Source organism: Ostrinia nubilalis, chromosome 25 (genome assembly GCF_963855985.1).
Source record: "Ostrinia nubilalis chromosome 25, ilOstNubi1.1, whole genome shotgun sequence".
Classification (NCBI taxonomy): Eukaryota; Metazoa; Arthropoda; class Insecta; order Lepidoptera; family Crambidae; genus Ostrinia; species Ostrinia nubilalis.
In genome coordinates this window covers 5,372,114-5,394,038 of record NC_087112.1, presented here as the reverse complement: position 1 = coordinate 5,394,038, position 21,925 = coordinate 5,372,114, and the positions used below count along the sequence as shown (strand labels likewise).

General features: G+C 39.4%; 1 protein-coding gene across 1 annotated transcript in view; it reads left to right on the top strand.

Annotated features, from left to right (window-relative positions):
* Positions 1-310: 310 nt before the first annotated feature.
* LOC135084086 (uncharacterized) overlaps positions 311-21,925 on the top strand; it is a 50,171-nt gene continuing 28,556 nt past the window's right edge. Inside the window, exons 1-2 of the mRNA XM_063978829.1 lie at positions 311-699; positions 2,977-3,144. Of these exons, the coding sequence (XP_063834899.1) occupies positions 3,104-3,144 (41 nt within the window). The 5' untranslated portion in view covers positions 311-699; positions 2,977-3,103. The remainder of the gene's footprint in view (positions 700-2,976; positions 3,145-21,925) is intronic.

Here is a 21,925-nt window from a genome sequence, read left to right as displayed (position 1 = left end):
TTGAATTTTATCAAGAAAGTGGGAAAATTTATGAAAATGGTAACACTGGTTTAAAACAAGATTCCATACAGCAACGCCATCTATCCTACTTTACTGCTACTATTGAAAATTTTAAAATTCTAGAAGTATTAAAAAATCCATTTTCTACAGAGAAATGTATAAATCATTCAAGAATTTTATTTTAATTTAACATTTATCTTTTTGCTATTGTTTAAAATAAAGCAGTTCAGTCTGGATATATTATTTTCCTTTGCTATTGACTCATGGAGTGTAAAGAAAAGAACAAAATTGTCTATGATTGATTTACTGTGAAGGGAGGAGAGGCGATCTCGCTTCGTTGTCGCCCAAATTATTATTTCATGGCGATTTGTGATGAGATACTCAATATTGGATTGAAATAAGTGTCATTGTTTGGTGCTTGATTTGTGTGCAAGTGTAAATTCTACGCCTCCCTCGCTACTTGTGCATTGAATCCGATTACATTCCGACCGCTCCCTGCGTATAGTACGTCAGTCATCAAGTATTTTTCATGCCTGTTTGTACTACTTGCCGTCGGGGGCCGTAATAGTAAAAGCTGTTGGAAAGTGCATTCATACGGGAAATTGTTGGTGTAAAAAACTATCCCACGTTCTATAATATTGTGAGCGTTATGAGGTGATCGTGGAGTCTGTTCGTTTGGCGAGATTGTAGCCATTTTCGGTGAGTGCCCAGATTTTCCATTCAGGCGTATTTACGTGTCGATTACGCGCGATAATGAGTTTTGCTAGGAGATCAGCCGCGATTGTGAGCTTTGTCAAATTTAGAAAGTATCTCTCACGACTAGTGGAAGTAGAAAAAGTGTAGGCTTCTCTTTTCTGGATGAATTTGATAGTAGTAGTAGTATAGTAGGCAGTAGTAGTAGTATAGTAATGTAAGTTACCCATAAAATTTTGTAGTGCTAAAAGAAACTACAATTTGTATCCCATGAAACACATCATCTCTATAGCAAATAAATTCCAATAGTAATCTTATTGATGAACCATAGATTTGATAAAAATGCATTTTTCATTAATAATTACACTAGTTACAAAATCTGTATGAAGTTTCTTAGTAAATGTTTAATTCATACCCCATAACATTTATTATTTTTAAACAGATAAATTACATAATGCAAGTTAGTATAAATTCACACCATTTTCCAATTCCCAAACATGCTATAAAATATCATTTTGCACAATTCATCTTCACAAGTTGAATCCAAATAATAATTCTATTCTCCTACATGAATGTCATTGCACTATGAACTCACCTTGGGAGTCCCCATTCATGAAATAGCTGAAATGTACACAATAACCGTATTACAATGCTACTTTACTAGCTTGCCAAACCTCTATTCATGGTTTACATTCATGCTTACTTTATTAGATTGTTGGGGAGGTCACTCTGTGGGCCGTATCCCAGACTTGGCCATATCCAAGTAAGAAGAAGATCATGTAAATTTTTTTCTAAGACTGGATTGCACCATCTTATTTTAACTTTGACAAACGTCAAAAATCGGTCAAACTCCGTATGAAAAACACCGGTTATCGTTATCATTATAGTTACGGTCAAAGTTAGGTGGTGCAACTCAGCCTAACATATTTACCTGTTAGTTTTTAATTCTTTTCTCACACTGAACTCAACAGTAGCTTGCTAACTACTGTAGCTTGCTAGCTAGATTTTGTTCTGACTTATTTTTTTTATTTTTTTTTTTTTTTATTTTACACGTTACTTACTTGAGATCAAAAAGAAACTGTATTTTTTTTTGAGAAATAACTTTTTCCCGCCTTTGAAATTCCAAATTGAAATTACTATAATATATACTATATTAGTAACCAAGTAAAGAGACAGAGCTGCTGAACTATAGGTCAATCACTCAGTGAAAAACAGTTGCACACGACGAACAACACGACATACAGCATAAAATACCTACATATTTAATACAGATTAAAAAGTATTTTATTAATTGGTGATACCTACTTTAATTTAAATTATTTGAAATGTCCAAGTTTTAGGTGACAATGTGATGTTCTTATCTAAAATTCCAAGATTATTTGAGTAATACTTTGGTTAATTGAGAAGGCCATTAACCTCAATGAAGAGAATGCTTGTGCTCTTGCTTATTAACAATAGCAAATTATCAAGCTTTCTTTTACAAAGTTAGATGCTCCAGCAAAAAAAATTACATTTACATATAACAGGTGATTGTTCTTGATAGTTTGTTTTGTTTTGCTTCAATGTAGAAACTTTAAACCTTGCTCAGGGACATTGTTTTAACAAAAAAGAGTGTTGGAGAACAAAACGAAGAATGTAAAACTTCGTAATTAAGTTTTTTACTCACCAACACTTATAAAAGTAGGAGACATACTTGATGATTTATTGTTTGTTTTGAATTTAAATATTATACAGTTTACATAAGCTACAGAATTTAATTGCTGCTATCATCAAGTAAGCATTAGCAGTCCATTCTGAGACTCAAATAAGTATGATTAACAAAATACATGTAAATCATTGTAAGATGCTGAGTTTCTTGTGCTGCTTCTTCACAGCACGGGCCTATTTATTTTCCTAAAGCAGTGGCAGGGTTCAAATAATATTGATATTAATAAAACCGCTTTTTAAAAGTCTTTTATGACTAACTTTTTTTGTTTAGAAGGTGGTAAAAGACATCCCAACTAATATTATAAATGCGAAAGTAACTCTGTCTGTCTGTCTGTCTGTCTGTTACGCTTTCCCGCTTAAACCTCGCAACCGATTTTGATGAAATTTGGCATAGAGATAGTTTGAGTCCCGGGAAAGAACATAGGATAGTTTTTATCCCGGTTTTTGAAACAGGGACGCGCGCGATAAAGTTTTTCTGTGACAGACAAAATTCCACGCGGGCGAAGCCGCGGGCGGAAAGCTAGTCATCAATAAAATTGAGACAACTTGTTCTAACAAAAATGTTTCTTGTTCCAGGTGACCCAATTCGGCCAGCTTCAGCAATTATCAAGAGCACCTCATAATGACATTACTTTTTAATTCACCGCATACCCATTAACCAATCAGCCCGAAGTTTAGACATGAGAAGCGTACCACACCAGAAATGGACGGCGTGAAGAAAATACATTCAGGAACACTGTATCGGTGAGTCCTATTTGTAACTAGATTTAGCCCATCATTTTGTCAGCGTGGAAATATATTTTAGGAACAAACAATTTAAATTTACCTTTTCATTAAAAAATGAAGGTTAATACAACCGAGAGGTCAAACTGTCTCTGTTGCCCAAGAAAACCGCAAACTACTAAGATCGGAAAGCCGCATCAAAATCTGTTCAACGGTGTTTGCGTTACATGGACAGTGTAGACGAAAATAAAAAAAAATAATTATAGTACCTACTCAAGTGTCCACATATTATTATAATTCCATGCCAATACATAAATCCTACTGAAACAGATTATTTCACCAAGTACATAATAAGCTTAGACAAATAGGTGTCAATGTTTATTGGCCTTATTCGCTTACAAGATTGCTATAATATCTTGGCGCCTAAAATCAAATCCAATCACCCAAAACATAATTACTTTGTGTATAGTAGTTGTACAAAGGCAAGACTTAATTAAAACTTGTCTAAACTAAAACTCAAATCAAAATTAATTTCTTGAAAGTAGGTTTCACAAAGAAATGCTACGCATAATTTTCCCGCCAAAGTTCACTTGATTTTACAGCGCGCCTGAAGAAACTTGCTCTGAAAAATGGTCTCGCAATTAAATAAGTTCTATTAAAGTGAATAGCATCACATTATCATTATAATTGGATGCGAATTGTAGGTGAGGATAGAACTGAAGCCGCGGTTCAACTGGAGTTAGGGTTGTCACGCGTTTGTTTTAAACCGGAAATCAGCATTTAATCTAGACAGAAATTAAAAAGTAGTTCGAAAAGTGACTGCGTATAGTGATAGCATGGAGAATTTACTACGATAGATCGTTACTCGTTCATATTTTTATGAAACTTGTTGGTAAATAGTGTTCGACATAATCCCCTCGTTTATTGCCCTTTGGCCTTGACGAGTTCGCATTTTAGCTCTAATAGAGGATTCAAGCTGAGCTCAATTCTTCTGTGATTATTGGCCTGGTTCCAACATCCCATATAATACAAGTAAAGATGTTATTAAATAAATAAGTATTTCCTTCCCCCTGTATTAGCTACTTTTGCCAGTATGCCAAGTCTTTGCATTCCGCTCACGCTTATTTTTCAAGTGAGGTTAAGGTACGTAGACGAACCTCAATAGTTAAGTATGGTACAACCCTAAGTTTTTGCCTCTCTTGAATCTAATTTCTTGGTACAGAAAATGAGAGTTTTCTACGATTTTGCCAGATTATCTACTGGTCAAATCCAAAAAGATAATAACTAAATCCATAACAGGCAACCCTGCTCGGACACCGAAGCCCCAACTCCAATACAACTCGCGAGCCTCCCCTATGAATACCAGCTAACCAGACTATACGCCCTGATTAGGTGTACAGTCAGCGTCAAATAGTTCGTGACACTCAAAATAGTCAAAAAGTTCGCAACACGTCCTTGTTGTAATTGGAATACAGTGTTAACAACTTTTTGGTCACTTAAGGTGTCACAAATTATTGACTCTGACTGTACCATACCATCCTAGTCCTACACACACCTTAATTAGGACGGACGTAAGTTTTAATTAGTGTTCTAGTTTATATCAATGGTGACTCTGGCTTGGTCTCGTGACTTGCACTAGTTAGTAATTTCATATGTTTTCGATATCCTGGATCCTGGGAAACTACGAACGAAAGGTAGAACGAACTCGCACACTCACTGCGGGCGCCCGTCGCACAGTCGCGACAGCAATATAATTACGCGCGAGCGATAAGGATGGGTAGCTTGGGGTCATTGGACAAAATTCTACGTGCTCACAGACCGGGCTTTAGCAAGGCAAATTTTTAGATAGTGGGTACCTGTGTTTGTATAGTGACTAATCTGGCTGTTTGGATAATCAATCTAATCACTAATTGCATAATTATTTCGGTATCCTGAATTCCTGAGAAACCAAAAAAATTGAGGAAAATATCTAGACTATGGCCTGGTTCTTGAATTGAGATTTTTGGCTTTAATACTTATGAAATTCACCCTTGAGTAAAAGATGAGTACATTCAAGATGCAAATGTCATTCAGAAACTGGCCCTTAATTTTAGATTAAGGTTAGACCAGACCAACGCGTGCAGCCGGCGTGCACGATGACGATGGCGATGGCGACCAGACAGCGTGTATGAATTTGTAGCGATGTGTTCACATCAACGCGTCCTGTCATTGGTCGCGGCGATCTATGCAGCGTCTGTGGGTCTAGACAAAGTGCAAATTACAATCGCAAACCAGTCGAAAAGTGGTCGAAAAGCCCCTTTTTTGTATGGAGTTTTGACGGATTCGATTTTCGATTCGATCAAAAAGTGCGTTTTGTCTAGGGGGGCTGCACGCAGCGATCAGTGATCATCGCGACATTTGTCACTGTGACGTTTCTGTTTTTTAAAATCGATGTATTAAATAGTAAGTAGGATCTGTTAAAAAGTTTTTACACAATTAAAAATGAATTAATCATAACATACCACTAGTCTGACCTACTTGAATAATAAAAAAGGTTTTAGAATAAAGTATCAATATCAGAATTTATTTTTATGCAATAAACAAATTATTCTAGTTTTCTCGAGAACCTGTTTCTTCAACTTCATAAATAAGATTGGGATATTATCTGCAGAACAAAATAATTGAGAATGTACAATGTACAATACATGTCTGAAGCTTTCTCAAAGGCCCTAGAGCAATTCTAAGTATGCCATAAATAAAAACCTAATTGGAGTCATCAAACGTCTCAGTCATTAATTTAGTGCCACTAGAAATACCTAGTTGACCAAAACTGATGTCTTTTTGTATTTTGGAGTTATTATTAAAGACAAAAAAGATATTTGGACTATTATGTACTCTGTGGTTTGGGTGCATAAATCCTTTGCCTTAAAAAAAGTAAATGTCAAGATGACTGTAGCACCAAAAATGAAAATGAAAATTGATTTTGATAGATGTTTTATGTTTTGTTGAGTTCTGTGTAGTTTTGTGCGATTTAACGAAAAGAACGACAATGGTAAAAGGTAATGGGGGCAATTTTTTTCCCTCAAGGAAAAAGATGAATTGGTTATAATCTTACTTGCCCACAAGGATACTGTACGAGCACGTCAGCATCGACCGCGACCTACAACATGCTAGCCGACTGGCCCATGAACCCTGAACGAACGTGCACCGTAGGCACTCTACACCGGCGACGGCACATTGGACTGGACACATTGAATTGTGTACATTATGTAAATCTTGTATATAGCAATAGCATAACAGTAATAAACCAGATATCAACCGTCCGCGTTGTGTTTCATTTCCTCCCAATGAGGCCAAGAAAGCCTTAGTGCAGTCCTCCTTCCTATCAAACCTTTCTTTAAATCTAATTAAAAGGTATTGTTAGGGCTCTAGGGACTACAAACGAAGCCAGAAATATAGCTTGGTTAGGAGTAACCAATACCTACTACCTATACTGCATGTAATCCTGTCTCATTCTATAATATATGGCCGCCTGAATAAACTTGAGTGAAAAAGTGTTTCCACTGTCTCAATTGCATCAAAAGCTTCAAACAAATCATTTAATTCAGTTTCCATTTTGCCGAATAGGCGTGATTGACAATAAGCGAAAGTGACAATATGCGTGACAGTTGTGGTGACAGTGACAACCTGCACGCGCAGTGATCGCCATCGCGGTCGCGGCAGTGTGAAACAACTTTTGCACGCGCAGCGGTCGCCATCGCCATCGCCATTGCTGCACGCGTTGGTTTGTCCGAACCTTAAAGGTTAGACCAGACCAACGCGTGCAGCCGGCGTGCACGATGACGATGGCGATGGCGACCAGACAGCGTGTATGAATTTGTAGCGATGAGTTCACATCAACGCGTCCTGTCATTGGTCGCGGCGATCTATGCAGCGTCTGCACGCAGCGATCAGCGATCATCGCGACATTTGACACTGTGACGTTTCTGTTTTTTAAAATCGATGTAATAAATAGTAAGTAGGATCTGTTAAAAAGTTTTTACACAATTAAAAATGAATTATTCATAACATACCACTAGTCTGACCTACTTGAATAATAAAAAAGGTTTTAGAATAAAGTATCAATATCAGAATTTATTTTTATGTAATAAACAAATTATTCTAGTTTTCTCACGAACCTGCTTCTTCAACTTCATTAATAAAATTGGGATATTATCCGCAGAACAAAATAATTGAGAATGTACATGTCTGCAGCTTTCTGAAAGGCCCTAGAGCAATTCTAAGTATGCCATAAATAAAAACCTAATTAAAGTCATCAAACGTCTCAGTCGTTAATTTAGTGCCACTAGAAACACCTAGTTGATCAAAACTGATGTCTTTTTGTATTTTTGGGTTATTTTATTAAAGACAAAAAGATATTTGGACTATTATGTACCTACTCTGTGGTTTGGGTGCATAATGTAATTTCCTTTGCCTTAAAAAAAGTAAATGTCAAGAAGATGACTGTTGCACCAAAAATGAAAATTGATTTTGATAGATGTTGTGTTGAGTTCTGTGTAGTTTTGTGCGATTTAACGATAAGAACGACAATGGTAAAAGGTAATGGGGGCAAATTTTTTCCCTCAAGGAAAAAGATGAATTGGTTATAATCTTACTTGCCCACAAGGATACTGTACGAGCACGTCAGCATCGACCGCGACCTACAACCAATGCCTACAACATGCTAGCCGACTGGCCCATGAACCCTGAACGAACGTGCACAGTAGGCACTCTACACCGACGGCACATTGGACTGGACACATTGAATTGTGTACATTATGTAAATCTTGTATATAGCGATAGCATAACAGTAATAAACCAGATATCAACCGTCCGCGTTGTGTTTCATTTCCCCCACTGAGGCCAAGAAAGCCTTAGTGCAGTCCTCCTTCCTATCAAACCTTTCTTTAAATCTAATTAAAAGGTATTGTTAGGGCTCTAGGGACTACAAACGAAGCCAGAAATATAGCTTGGTTATGAGTAACCAATACCTACTACCTATACCGCATGTAATCCTGTCTCATTCTATAATATATGGCCGCCTGAATAAACTTGAGTGAAAAAGTGTTTCCATTGTCTCAATTGCATCAAAAGCTCCAAACAAATCATTTAATTCAGTTTCCATTTTGCCGAATAGGCGTGATTGACAATATAGTTCCAAAATACTGAACTGTCCTATGCATGACATTGACAGTGGGGCGCCACCGTCAATACCGGATCGCTAGTTCCGATTTTTGCCATGTTGGAAACCATATAGTTGAACGATGGTAGCGCCCCCCTGTCATTGAGTTTGGCGGGACAGTTCAGCGTGGGTCATCTATATGCGTGACAGTTGTGGTGACAGTGACAACCTGCACGCGCAGTGATCGCCATCGCGGTCGCGGCAGTGTGAAACAACTTTTGCACGCGCAGTGGTCGCCATCGCCATCGCCATCGCTGCACGCGTTGGTTTGTCCGAACCTTTAGGTGTATTAAGAAGGGTAGCGCATTTTCTTACATAACTTTTCAATTCCTATCATCGGAGGTCCGAAAATATTTCTCATACAATTTGATACCATAATGATCATTCTTCATAAAAAATTTAAAACCTACATATTTAAAAACATAATCATTGATATTCATAATATCACTAATCATACACTTAGTTTTTACTAATATTTGTTTTCATATATTTTTCTATACTAATGATCGAAACTCATAATCATTCGAATAAATAACTATAATATTCATAAATGTGATGTATCCTAATAATTGTTTTCATAAATTGATTACTCATAAGTGTATTTATCCATATTATTGAAAATCATGATGTCTATATTCGTATTAAATCGTATTTTAACATTAAATTAATTTGAAATGGTCCAAAACAGGCAATATTTTGTGCCACCAAACTAACGTGACAGAAACGAATCGCTGCAAAACCGACTCCACGTAGTCTTGTCTGCCCTACCCCTAGAGTGTAATTTAAAAGCCGGAGGCGCGGAGGGAGGGCAGCCCTCGCCCGCTGTAACGAGGCTCAGGCGCCCGGGTGAGCTGGAGCGGCTGAGGCTGGTCGCCGAGGCGCCGAAGGCGCCGATGGCGATCCAAAAAGCCGAAGCTGCGGAAGCAAGCGTGGGTGTCTGAGCCTCGTTACGCAAGGGCGGAAGGGCTGCACATCCCGCAGCGCCGGAGACGAGGAGATACCAATGCATGCTGCATGCTTGCTTTCATGCTACATGCTCTGCATGCTTATCTACTCTATTAAATTATATATGATTTTTTTTAAAGATACGAGTATGTCTGTTATAAAGTAAATTATTCTGAACAACAACATTATGAGTTGAAGTATGTTCTTATTAACAACATTATTAATTAAAACAATATGATCAATGAATGTTATGAAGAAAAAAGATCTGAAAATAAAAATTATGTATTTTAAATGGTTCTTGGTAGTAACAGTATTGATAAAAAAATTATGATTACTAACTGTTATGAGCTCCGATGGTAGTAATATACCAACATTGGAGCAATAAAGAATTTGAATTTGAATTTAATAAAAATGTATGAATAAAAAAAGTATGAAAAATAAAATTATGAAGAGAGATTATTATGAACACAAATCGGTAGTAAGACAAAGAATAGGATTTAGAATTTTATGTGAGTCAATATAGAACCATTAAGAAGACCTATTTGTAGTGCCTAAACTGGCTGTCTGGTCCAGACACTAGCCTAGGCGCAGACCACCGATTTTTTGTTGGCCGATAGTTGGGTAGGGCTGTTAATCAGTACGGAGATGTAAGAAAGTGTGCACATTACACCGATTTGGTATCAGCCGGTTCTTCATTCAAATTAGAATCGGGCCCAACTATCGGCCAACTAAAAATCGGTGGTCTGTCTGCGCCTAGGCTAGGTTAGTAATTTCAAAATGATATTTTTTTAGGAGAAACTAAGAATTTAAGACTGTAATTTAGTGTATTTGTAGTCTAAACTCTCTAATCTGTTTGGCCAGCCTGTGCCTAATGGCCTAATCACGCCCGATACAACCGAACTTTTAATTAGTGCAACTGCTCAACTTTTGCGTAGCGTAATTAGTTTGCTAAATTGCAACACTCGTGTTGGTGCAACAGCAGTACAGTTTTAATGCTTTTTGAAATAATGTTTTAGGTGTAATAATTCAGGAATTCATGTCACAAATTGACGATTTTACAATGCAATGAAATACCACATTTTTTACATGATTTTTGTCTACTATTCCATAGCTTTCACATGTGTTCATTTTATTATACGAATGTTAGCCAAAAACTACGCAAAAATAATACTGTTCTTCCTCGAGGCATTCAAAAACTTCAAAACTCTCGACAGACGAAGTCGCCGGCAGTCGTTAGTTCAAACTATTTCCTTTCAAAATCGTTCGTTGATGGTGTTTTGGTGGACTGATGATTAATTGACGCGAAGATTGCGTGCAGCTCGGAGCCGATAAACATCTTTAATTCTTAGGCACTCGTATTGTGGAAGGAAGTCTGGTATGGATGTTCTACAGACAGTACATTACATTTTTGTTGCAAAATCACCTCTATTACTTGGTACATAAAAGTCCACCGTGTTTAGTTTGGCATGTCGTTGTGTCTATCTTTTGATCGTACGTAGTGGAATTCCATGCAAGATATTGAGTTGACCTATGGCAGTGTTGGCAAAAAGTTAATCTGATTAATGATTAAAATCATAATCAAATTTTTTTGATTATGATTAATTAATCATTAATCAAAAATTTTGATTAAGATTAATCCCAACTAATATTATAAATGCGAAAGTAACTCTGTCTGTCTGTCTGTCTGTTACGCTTTCCCGCTTAAACCTCGCAACCGATTTTGATGAAATTTGGCATAGAGATAGTTTGAGTCCCGGGAAAGAACATAGGATAGTTTTTATCCCGGTTTTTGAAACAGGGACGCGCGCGATAAAGTTTTTCTGTGACAGACAAAATTCCACGCGGGCGAAGCCGCGGGCGGAAAGCTAGTTAATCATAATCATTAATCGTTAATTTGATTATTTGATTAACTATCTACTATTTTCATAAGAAAAGGGTTGGGGGTGTATGAAAAGGTACCCGCGACTTATAAAATGTCTAGCAAGGGGGATCTGGAGTTGTACTGTCGTTTTCCCAAAAAAATGCGTCATTTTCACTACTCAAAACACTTATCGCACTAGTTTTGTTTCTCACAATTCCTTCTATTCTTCCGGTATCCTCCAGAAAGAAGTTAAGCGGTCTGGCTGACGATAGGGGAGAAGTCGTCCCGGTCCGGTTCGGGGGGAGGGCCACGCGTGGGCAATTCAATAGAAGGGTGGGGTTGCTAAACTAGGAGGTTTTGCGTGTTGGGGAGGTGCAGGAGACTTCGTACCAGAAGTTCGGGGGGAGGGCCACGCGTGGGCAATTCAATAGAAGGGTGGGGTTGCTAAACTAGGAGGTTTTGCGTGTTGGGGAGGTGCAGGAGACTTCGTACCAGAAGTTCGGGGGGAGGGCCACGCGTGGGCAATTCAATAGAAGGGTGGGGTTGCTAAACTAGGAGGTTTTGCGTGTTGGGGAGGTGCAGGAGACTTCGTACCAGAAGTTCGGGGGGAGGGCCACGCGTGGGCAATTCAATAGAAGGGTGGGGTTGCTAAACTAGGAGGTTTTGCGTGTTGGGGAGGTGCAGGAGACTTCGTACCAGAAGTTCGGGGGGAGGGCCACGCGTGGGCAATTCAATAGAAGGGTGGGGTTGCCAAGCTAGGAGGTTTTGCGTGTTGGGGAGGTGCTGGAGAGGACGTACCAGAAGTTTCAGGGGAGGCTAGGGGTGGGGGGCAGGTGGTGGAAGTGTGGGGTTGCAAGTAAGTGCTGGAACGGTAGGGGAAGTGGACTGATATCCTCCTACGGGAGGTCGGAAGACTGCACCGGAAGTTTCAGCGAGGGAAGGGGGCGGGGGGCAGTCTAGGTTACCTTATATTTGTCTAGGTATGACCTGTCATAGAATTGTAGCCTGAAACCAAACATCTAATATTAGAATTCAATGTTTTAACATTGTTTTCGATAGAACATTTAAGAAGTTAATCAAGTTAATCAAATTAATAATTATTGATTAATGATTAACAAATTAATCATGATTATGATTACTTTTTTAATCATGTCTTAAAGATCAGAGGTGAGAGTGCTTTTTTAAAAGTAATGAACGGTACCAGCAAATATCGATTTATTACATAACCGAAACCAATAATTCCACAAATCAATTTAACGCAATAAAGAAATATGCCTAGGGCAGAAATAATGATCTAGGTCACAAATATCACAGTCCCTGAACCGAGAGAACGTCCGTCACAGCCAAGCACTCGAGCAAAGTGTGGCGGCGCGCGGGGCGGCCGGTTTCTCGTGCCTTCCCTCTCTAAGACAGAGACAACAGGATCGAACGATATGACGTCACGCTGACGTAGCGGGTGTTATTTCTAAGACGGCCGTTCCTGATCGTGCGGCGTCCTCGACCGCTGCCTGCTCCCCATCAGCCACGGCTTCTTCAGCGCGCAGCATAACCTCGCCGACGTTTGAAAACTGGTCTGCGCAGCTCGAACTAGAGATTGCAAATATTCGATAGTTTTCTATTTCGAATATTCGAATATTTTTTCAGTGATATTCGAATATTATTCGAATATTCGAATACTTTAAAAAAAATAAAAAGTAGTTAAATTATCAATGTTTTAGTGCTGGTTTTCTTGCTTTAGGAACTATATTTTAACTATTTAACAATATAGTTTTTAAAACAGTTATAAAATTCTCATCATCATCATCATTTCAGCCATAGGAAGTCCACTGCTGAACATAGGCCTCTCCCAATGACTTCCACAATGACTGGTTGGCAGCGGCCTGTATCCAGCGCCTTCCCGCTACCTATATGAGGTCTTCGGTCCACCTTTGTGGGTGGACGTCCTACGCTGCGCTTTTTGGTAGGTGGCCTCCACTTCAGAACCTTGCTGCCCCATCGGCCATCATTTCAGCGTACTATGTGATCTGCCTATTGCCATTTCAGCTTGCTAATCCGTCGGGCTATGTCAGCGACTTTAGTTCGTTTACGGATCTCCTCATTTCTGATTCAATCTCGTAAAGAAACACTGAGCATAGCCCTCCCCATAGCACGCTGTGCAATTTTGAGCTTATTTATAAAGCTTATTGTAAGAGGCCACGTTTCCGAGCCGTGTGCCATCACTGGTAGAGGTAACACACTGATTGAAGAATTTCGTCTTTAGGCACTGAGGTGTTTGGACGAAAAGATGTTGTATAGTTTCCCGAACGCTGCCCAGCCGAGTTGGATTCGACGATTTACCTTTTTCTCGAAATTTAATCTACCTAGCCGAATCGTTTGTCAGAGGAAGACATACTTGTCAACACAGCACAACAGTCTCGAGAATCGAACTCCAACCGAAACATGGACGTTGGACCTAAGCTTCGTTTTGTCCATGTTCATCCGAAGGCCTGCCTGTTGAGAGACTCGATTAAGATCTTCGAATATTGTGCCGAGGTCTTCAAGCGATTCTGCCATGACCACAATATCATCAGCAAACCGAAGCTGAGTGATGTACCTATTCGCTATTGAAAGGTAATTATGCCTAATCCTTTCCATTCAAAGAGCTTGAAAGCGTCTTCCAATGCAGCGGTCAATGGTTTCGGAGATATAACATCTCTCTGCCTAACGCCTCGCTGCAGAGGAATCGCCCTCGTGCTCTGCTCCTGTACTCGGCTCGACATGGTAGCGTTTCTGTACAGGCATTTCAGCATCTCGATATACCGATAGTCAATACGGCACCGCTAAAGAGACTGCAGCACTGCCTAAGTATCGATCGAATCAAAGGCCTTCTCATAGTCTAAGAAAAGCATCACCACGCTTCTATCCCATGCCTCTGGCGTTGTTCCTTAGAGTAAGACGGAACGAGTTTCGGTGTTCCACCCGCGTTCAGAAGCTCCCAGGTTATTCCGTCATCACTCGGTGCCTTGCTGTTCTTTAGCTGTTTGAGAGCCTTCCTAATCAATCTCGTAGAGGCTGATATACGGGATGTCTTTGGTATAGTGTCGCGTTAACCTAGCTCTTGCATCTGTTGCGGAGTTATTAACAGGTTTGGAGGTATGTAGCTGTCCATAAATCTTTTCGATCTCACCCAGAACCTTGGCTTTTGTTGACTTTACCGTCCGCCGTCTTCAGCATCGTTAGCTGACTTTGCTCAATAGTTGTCTCTTTCAGGTAATTAGGAACCTTGGTTTCGCAAGACAACTTAGTGTTCACCAATGAAGTCGGAAGCATCAATGACTAGTTCTTTTAGTTGGTGATATTATGTATTTGATGCCTCCGACCACATTTGCAAACACTAAGTTGTCTTCGTTCTATCTTTTCTGTTAATTTTTTTAATATTCGAATATTCGAATACATGTTAATTTACTATTCGAATATTAAATTTGGAATCTAAATTCGAATGTTCGAATATTCGAATATTCGATTGCAACCCCTAGCTCGAACCCGCCAAAGGCTGGTCATCGCAGCCCTGGTCTGCAGGAAGCTGATGCTCGGAGTCCTGAGGTGCAGCTTGAGGCTGACCCTCACCAGGTTGGTTCACCCATGTTCGGTTCCATGGTTATCATCTGGAATGTCAGTGGTGTATGTTCAATGTATGACAGTTACAAGGAACCGAAGTGAAACCGTCATTTCTTGAAGTTAAAATTGACAAATATTAGGAAGATCACAGGCTCACAGCCTTTTAGCACAATCCCATGCGTGCACTCATGTGATTGCGATAAGAGATCCAAAATTGATGTTAAAAATAACTAAACTCAGACGGTGAATAATAAAAAATCAATTAGTGAAAATAAAATTACAAATGTGGGAAATAAATGACTAGTCCTACGAATAATATTTAGCTCTAGAATGCTATTTTCCGTAGACAAGTTAGAACAGTAAGCACAAAAGAGGCCCAAAGTTTGCATAATGTGCTTACTACCCCGTTGCCGTCAGCAGAGGCCATATTTGCATGCCAACACTACGCCTTGGGTATTAAAAACCCGCGGCGTCTGCCTGGACAGAGCCAGAAACTGACAGAGGCCGTATTTGCATGTCAAAACCAACACTACGCTTCAGGTATTAAAAACCATCAACGTCTGCCTGGACAGAGCCAGAAACTGACAGAGGCCCTATTTGCATGTCAAAATCAAAACTACGCATCAGGTATTAAAAACCATCAACGTCTGCCTGGACAGAGCCAGAAACTGACAGAGGCCGTATTTGCATGTCAAAGTCAACACTACGCTTCAGGTATTAAAAACCAGTCAGCGTCTGCCTGGACAAAGTCAGAAACTGACAGAGGCCGTATTTGCATGTCAAAGTCACCACTACGCTTCAGGTATTAAAAACCAGTCAGCGTCTGCCTGGACAAAGCCAGAAACTGACAGAGGCCGTATTTGCATGTCAAAGTCACCACTACGCTTCAGGTATTAAAAACCAGTCAGCGTCTGCCTGGACAAAGCCGAAACTGACAGAGGCCGTATTTGCATGTCAAGTGAAGATTCGCCATCCTCCAAGAATGCTCCGCAAGCCCCTGGAGTCCACTCGCCGCGCCACGAGCCCGTGTGCTCGGCGGCCTCCTGGGTTTTTCGATGCAGAACCCAGCCAGCAACTCCAAGTCATAGCGGTGATGCGCCAGTGCCCGTTTAAACTTGTATGGGCAGCACGTTCACTTCAAAATACACGCTCGGCCTTCCTCTGCACATCAAATATCAAAAATTATGCACATATTCGTCAGGATCGTATTCTTCGATGTTCGCTCGCGAACCAAACATTGCTCGTTCGTTCGCCGAACGCTCGCCGCTCCCTCCGGTCACGCCGCACCCGGGCAATGTCCGTGAGTATACAAGGGTAGATAAGAAAAGAAATACAAAAGTGACAGGACCTTGTTTGTAGCAAACCAGACAAAGCGCCAATATTCCTGTTCACTACGTCCTCCCTGGTAGTTGCGCGGGTCGCGCTGGTGCTCTTGCTCCATGCCCCCAGGGCCACCGCATCCACAGGAATGCGCCTCTCGGAATCCAGCAAAAGCAGCGCACGACACTCAGGGTCAGGGCTCGAAATTGTCAAACCACACATGTAATGCAATAAATGATTTGATTTGATTTGGAGTCGACGGTAGTACTACTGACGAAGACGTGGGAAGGTTACCCACTACATAATTATTTTGTTTGGTCAAACCAAAATTTTTACTAAGACATCGTCTTGTGATCCATCACGAAAACCACAAGAACTATCGCGTTGCTTACAAGATTTTGAAAAGTCGTCACGTACGTAGTTGATTCGACCTCCTGACTTCCGATTCCTCGCATCACACGATAAGTCGGGATTCTATTAAAATAAAATTACAACGCTTCAAAACTGATTAGGACATTAACGAAATGTCTGACCCGCTGTCAATCAAAATATTAACGGGTACTTTTTACACTAATATTGCGGGTATTATGCCACTGAGCTGGGATTCGACTCTAAGCAAAAACACACTTGAAGACCGCCTCCCACTCGAATTCCCCAACTCTGCTTTTGAAAGTAAGAATCGACAAAATGACCAATACAAAACGTGCAATATTTATTACTAGGCTTGTTCTTACTCGGACACTGAACGGATCTGTGACAGATCGCTCCGAACTAGTACAATTGGTCAAATGTAGTTAGTTCATTTTCGTACACCGATTTTTTTTTAATCAGATCGAACGAAAAACGTCTTTATTACTATCACCTTTAAGTACAATGTCGCAAAATACTCGCAACACACTCACAGAGCCGAATCCATCTCGCACGCCTGCGCTTGTCACCAATTTAACGTGTCGTTCACACCTATTTATTCGTGATCGGCTGTACTAAAGTGAACTAAAGGAATTGCTTCCTATTAGTACATAGTACATGTACTACACAAGCCTATTTATTACTCCTCCCATCATCCGGTGTCGACGGTGATGGTTTCGCAGTCGCGTCGCGCTGTAGGACTGCACTCTACGTATTTAGTTTCCTTTGGGCAGCGCCACCCTTTTTATGGCCCATACTGCCGCAAATGAGACACGTAACAATTCCATCACAAACAAGCTCCAGAAAAATAATATTGGACGGTGTCACTTACAATTGCAATCCACCCTCAAACGAGTCAATTCGCGACAAAATTTTCCCAAACACATCGTCGCGCGAGCTATGGCGGCGGCCGTACGAACTGTCACAGCGCCTACAAAAATCACTATGAGGGCTACGTGAATATTCACGATTCCCAATAGGACTACGACGCGGAGTGCGTACACATCGCCTAGGTGGTGACCTACCTCGATACTCAATACTCAATCGATGCACACGTTCATTTAACGGCGGCATTCGATATTCGAACAAACCCGAAGTTTAACTAACTTTTATCACGACACTGTCTACGAGAATAATCACGTTCTTTTTTTTGAACTAGACGAACGCCTGGTCATCTTAACTTTTAACACTGCACTGATAATCACAAACTAAGGCAAAAATAGATGGCAAAAACGGTTAGAACGCGTGGTCAATCCCACTTCTGATCTTAAAGATCAGAGGTGAGAGTGCTTTTTTAAAAGTAATGAACGGTACCAGCAAATATCGATTTATTACATAACCGAAACCAATAATTCCACAAATCAATTTAACGCAATAAAGAAATATGCCTAGGGCAGAAATAATGATCTAGGTCACAAATATCACAGTCCCTGAACCGAGAGAACGTCCGTCACAGCCAAGCACTCGAGCAAAGTGTGGCGGCGCGCGGGGCGGCCGGTTTCTCGTGCCTTCCCTCTCTAAGACAGAGACAACAGGATCGAACGATATGACGTCACGCTGACGTAGCGGGTGTTATTTCTAAGACATGATTATTTTAATCAGGATTAATTTAATCATGATTAAAATTAATCAAATTAATTAAAAAATTAATTGATTAGTGCCAACACTGACCTATGGATAAGAAAGGGCTTAACTTTAAATGCTTTGTTTGTTTTCAATTCGACATTGAAAAGTATTCAGGTATGTATTAAACTTACTTTGAAAATTATAATTGAAAAAATCGAATTACCTAAGGCGGGAATTGATCCCACGAAAAATTGGACTGTAATTTTTCCCATTTTTTCTTGTGTACTCTGCATCTGAAATCTTTTGTTTGGATATTGAAGTCTAAACGAATTATTCTCGTATATTTTTTATTTATTGAACATTACATTATACCACGTTACATTGTAACCTTGAACTTGGCTTTGTGTTATACTTCCACACAACACCTTTTTAGGACAATAGACGCCCTTGTTATCAAAACTTGGTCTTACAATATGATAATTAATTGCTAACAAAGGTGAAACACTTCATATTTCAATGATTATTCTATTTCTTCGTTATTCACGTTCATACAACCCTCAGGCCAGTTCGTTACGCGGGTTGAGTCTCCTTTATCACAGCTTCTAATGTACTCGTCACAATGACCTAATGGAAGTACATTCAGTAGAATCTTGTTTATAGTCCTTGCTGTAGTCAATCTCCGTAACATCAATTTTAAATGAATGAATTAATGAAATCTTGCAAATACAGTATTGCGCGGAACTAGAAATCTCGCAATACCTTTATTGCAAGCTCTAGAAGGTTCTAACAGTTCGAAGGTCTGGATTGATCGAATCAATCTGAAATGTTCTCCACATTCCTGGAAATAGAGCGAGAGTTTTATGAGTACTCGCCTTTTTTGTTTATTTAATCTCAAGGTTTTTGGGATAACAACAAAGAAAAGTTCAAAGCTCTAATTTTGTATTTATCCACAACGTGGTGGCTAAGCCCTCTCTAGGTCTTGTATCCAGACGACTGAATATATTATGTCCATTTTTCTAGCATCACTTTCACTGCTAACAATAAAGATCATCAAGCAAAGTAGACTATAATTAGGAAATTAATTAAAGGCTTACTCATTCTAATTCTGTAGTGGCTCGTCCGGAAGCCTTTTGTTCATTTCTGAACTGACGGCTCCTGAGATAAGTACTTGTTTCTATGCGATCAGAACGCATTATCGCTGTTTGGGATTGAGTTATTGTTTGACGAAACAAAGTTCGCGATGATAATGGTGAATGAATCAATTAGTTTGATGTTAGTCATTGTTATTAATGTATTAATGTACTACGAGTAGTACAGGTTAACTTTTCACTGGGACTTATGTAGTCTCACTTCGTTTGGTTGGATGGACAGGCTGTAGATCTGGCTACATAGGAGTTGCAGAGGTCTTCGCTTCGCTGAATTTTTATACAGTGTATAGCTAAATTTACATTTTGATAAATTTCCTTGTATTTTAACTCTGTTTAATATGTAAAGGCAACGATAACGATGGAGCCACTTATTCGCTATCGTTTGACGTCAGTAACAGTAACAGTGCCTTCGTCTACCACACTGAGCATTTTCATTTAATTCGCTTATTTATTCTTAAAATACTCCTTAGAGCTTTCTTTTCCAGAAGATAAGCGCAATGGCAGCTATTACGTAGTTTTTCAAGTATTTACTTGAGACTTAAAAATATTTTGAAGAACAAAAAATCTTAACTTTGTCAGTAGCTATGACTGTTTTATAATTTTCATGCTGACACCAGTGAAGGTTAGTTATGAACTTATTAAGGAAACTGTCTTTATGTTTTTTAATTTCTGAAGAACTTTCAGTGAAGTGCAATAATATCTTTCTTCCCAACTGCAATTAACATTATTTTCATCTTTTTTTCTCGACTCTTGAAACTTTTTTGGCATATAAAAGTGATATTTACTCATTTTAACCTATAAACTAGCTCAGCTCTGTAATATTTTGTTCTTTTTAGTTACAATTTGCAAACAAAAGAAAAATATAGCGATATTACATTCCGAATTTGGCCAACCAAAAGATTTCAACAGATTTAAAACAGGCTCAAAGACGGCCTTCCAAAAATATTATTTGGTTATCTTGAGATCTTATAATTCGCATTTGATCCCAGGAAAACTGCTGAACGAGGATTAAATTTCTTTCGGATCTTCAAAAACGTTAATTGCTTCAAGAATGGAAGATAATTAATAAAGATAGATAAGGAAGGCTATCTTGTACGAAATTTATTTTGGTCCGTTGACCCTTGGCATACCTACACCCTGGTTACTAAGCTTGAAGATAAAATTCACAATTTCTCAGGATGACCGACCTTTTTAAGGATAGATCAGACGCTAAGGCTTCACTTTCTGCGAAATTGAGAATTAAATATTCTTAAAACCAGGTTCGTGGAAAAGTAAAGAACGCTGATAAGCGGTTAAAATACGATTATGATTGAAAATCCGAATCCTGAAATATCGTGCAAACAAATGGAAGATGAGCGACTATTAATCATCGTCGGGGACAATCAATAACATATTACGAATAATTAATATCCCGAACCGCAGACAGTCGCATAATTTCAGACATAAATAGGGCGTCTACACAGAGAGATGTTTAAAGAGAGACGCATTGATTCGTAGGGTAAAGCCACAATAGTCTATTGTGCAGTACGAGCCTGAAACAAAAACAGTTGCCTCTCGGGTAGTTGTAATACGTGCTATTTTACAACGAAAAGGCGTAGCTGATGCGCTGTCCGCTGTACTGTTCACGTAAAAACAATAACTGACCGCACAACGGATAGGTTGTATACACAGCCTCTCTGCGGTGAGGTCATTGTAGGGCTGGCACTGTCAGTTTTCATCGGATAGTCACTTTTGTTACCATGTGTGAACATTTTTATCGATAGTGTATCGCTATAATAAATGTTCTGTTCTGGAACATTTTTGCGGTGGGTAGAACTTAAAGCTTAACTGTAGTGAGTCCAATGACCCCTAGCTACGCATCCTTATTGCTCGCGCGTAATTATGTTGCTATCGCGCTCGCACACTCACTGCGGGTGCCAGTCGCACAATCGCGACAGCAATATAATTACGCGCGAGCGATAAGGATGCGTAGCTAGGGGTCATTGGACAAAATTCTACGTGCTCACGGACCGGGCTTTAGACGTTTAAAAGCTTAAATTCAGGCCGGTGATTGGTCTAAATAATTTATTTAGCAACTTATGTAAAGAGATCTTCATATTATGGACCGCAAAGATTTATTTATAATGAAATCAGAAAAGCGTATATATTGGTGGGGTTATTGCACCTTTTCAATACCGATAGTGATCGTATATCTGCTAAAAGTTAAAGAACACCGCAAGGCAAAAGTTCACGTCAAGTTTCAATCGATTCGTGTTGGCAGAAGTTTAGTTTTCTAACCGTTATTGCAATTGCAATCTTTGGCATTTGGCGGAAAGTCAGAAACAAGCTGGAAAAATACTCGCAAGAAAGAAGCGAACTAAATATTTTTGTCAGCAAACATTTTATCGAACATTTAACATCAGAATCAAAAAGTTTGCAACATTTTTACATTATGTAATATTATGTAGTCTCCAAAACGACTGGACCGATTTGAAAAAATCTTGTACCATTAGAACGAGAACGGTACGAAGTTCGCTGGGTCAGCTACTCAAATATAAAAGTCAAATAGTTCTGTAGTTTCCTCATATCAATCATTTGAATATCTACATAGATGGAAAATTTCCCTTATCCATTCAAAAATTCTTTCGCTATCGTGAAATTAAAATCTCAACGATGTCCTCTCATCCAGAAAGTCCAGTTATTGTAAGCGGAAGCCGGGTTTTTGTATTAATTACTAAGTACGGCCATTACTATTGTGTGGACGGCCGTTGGAAATTA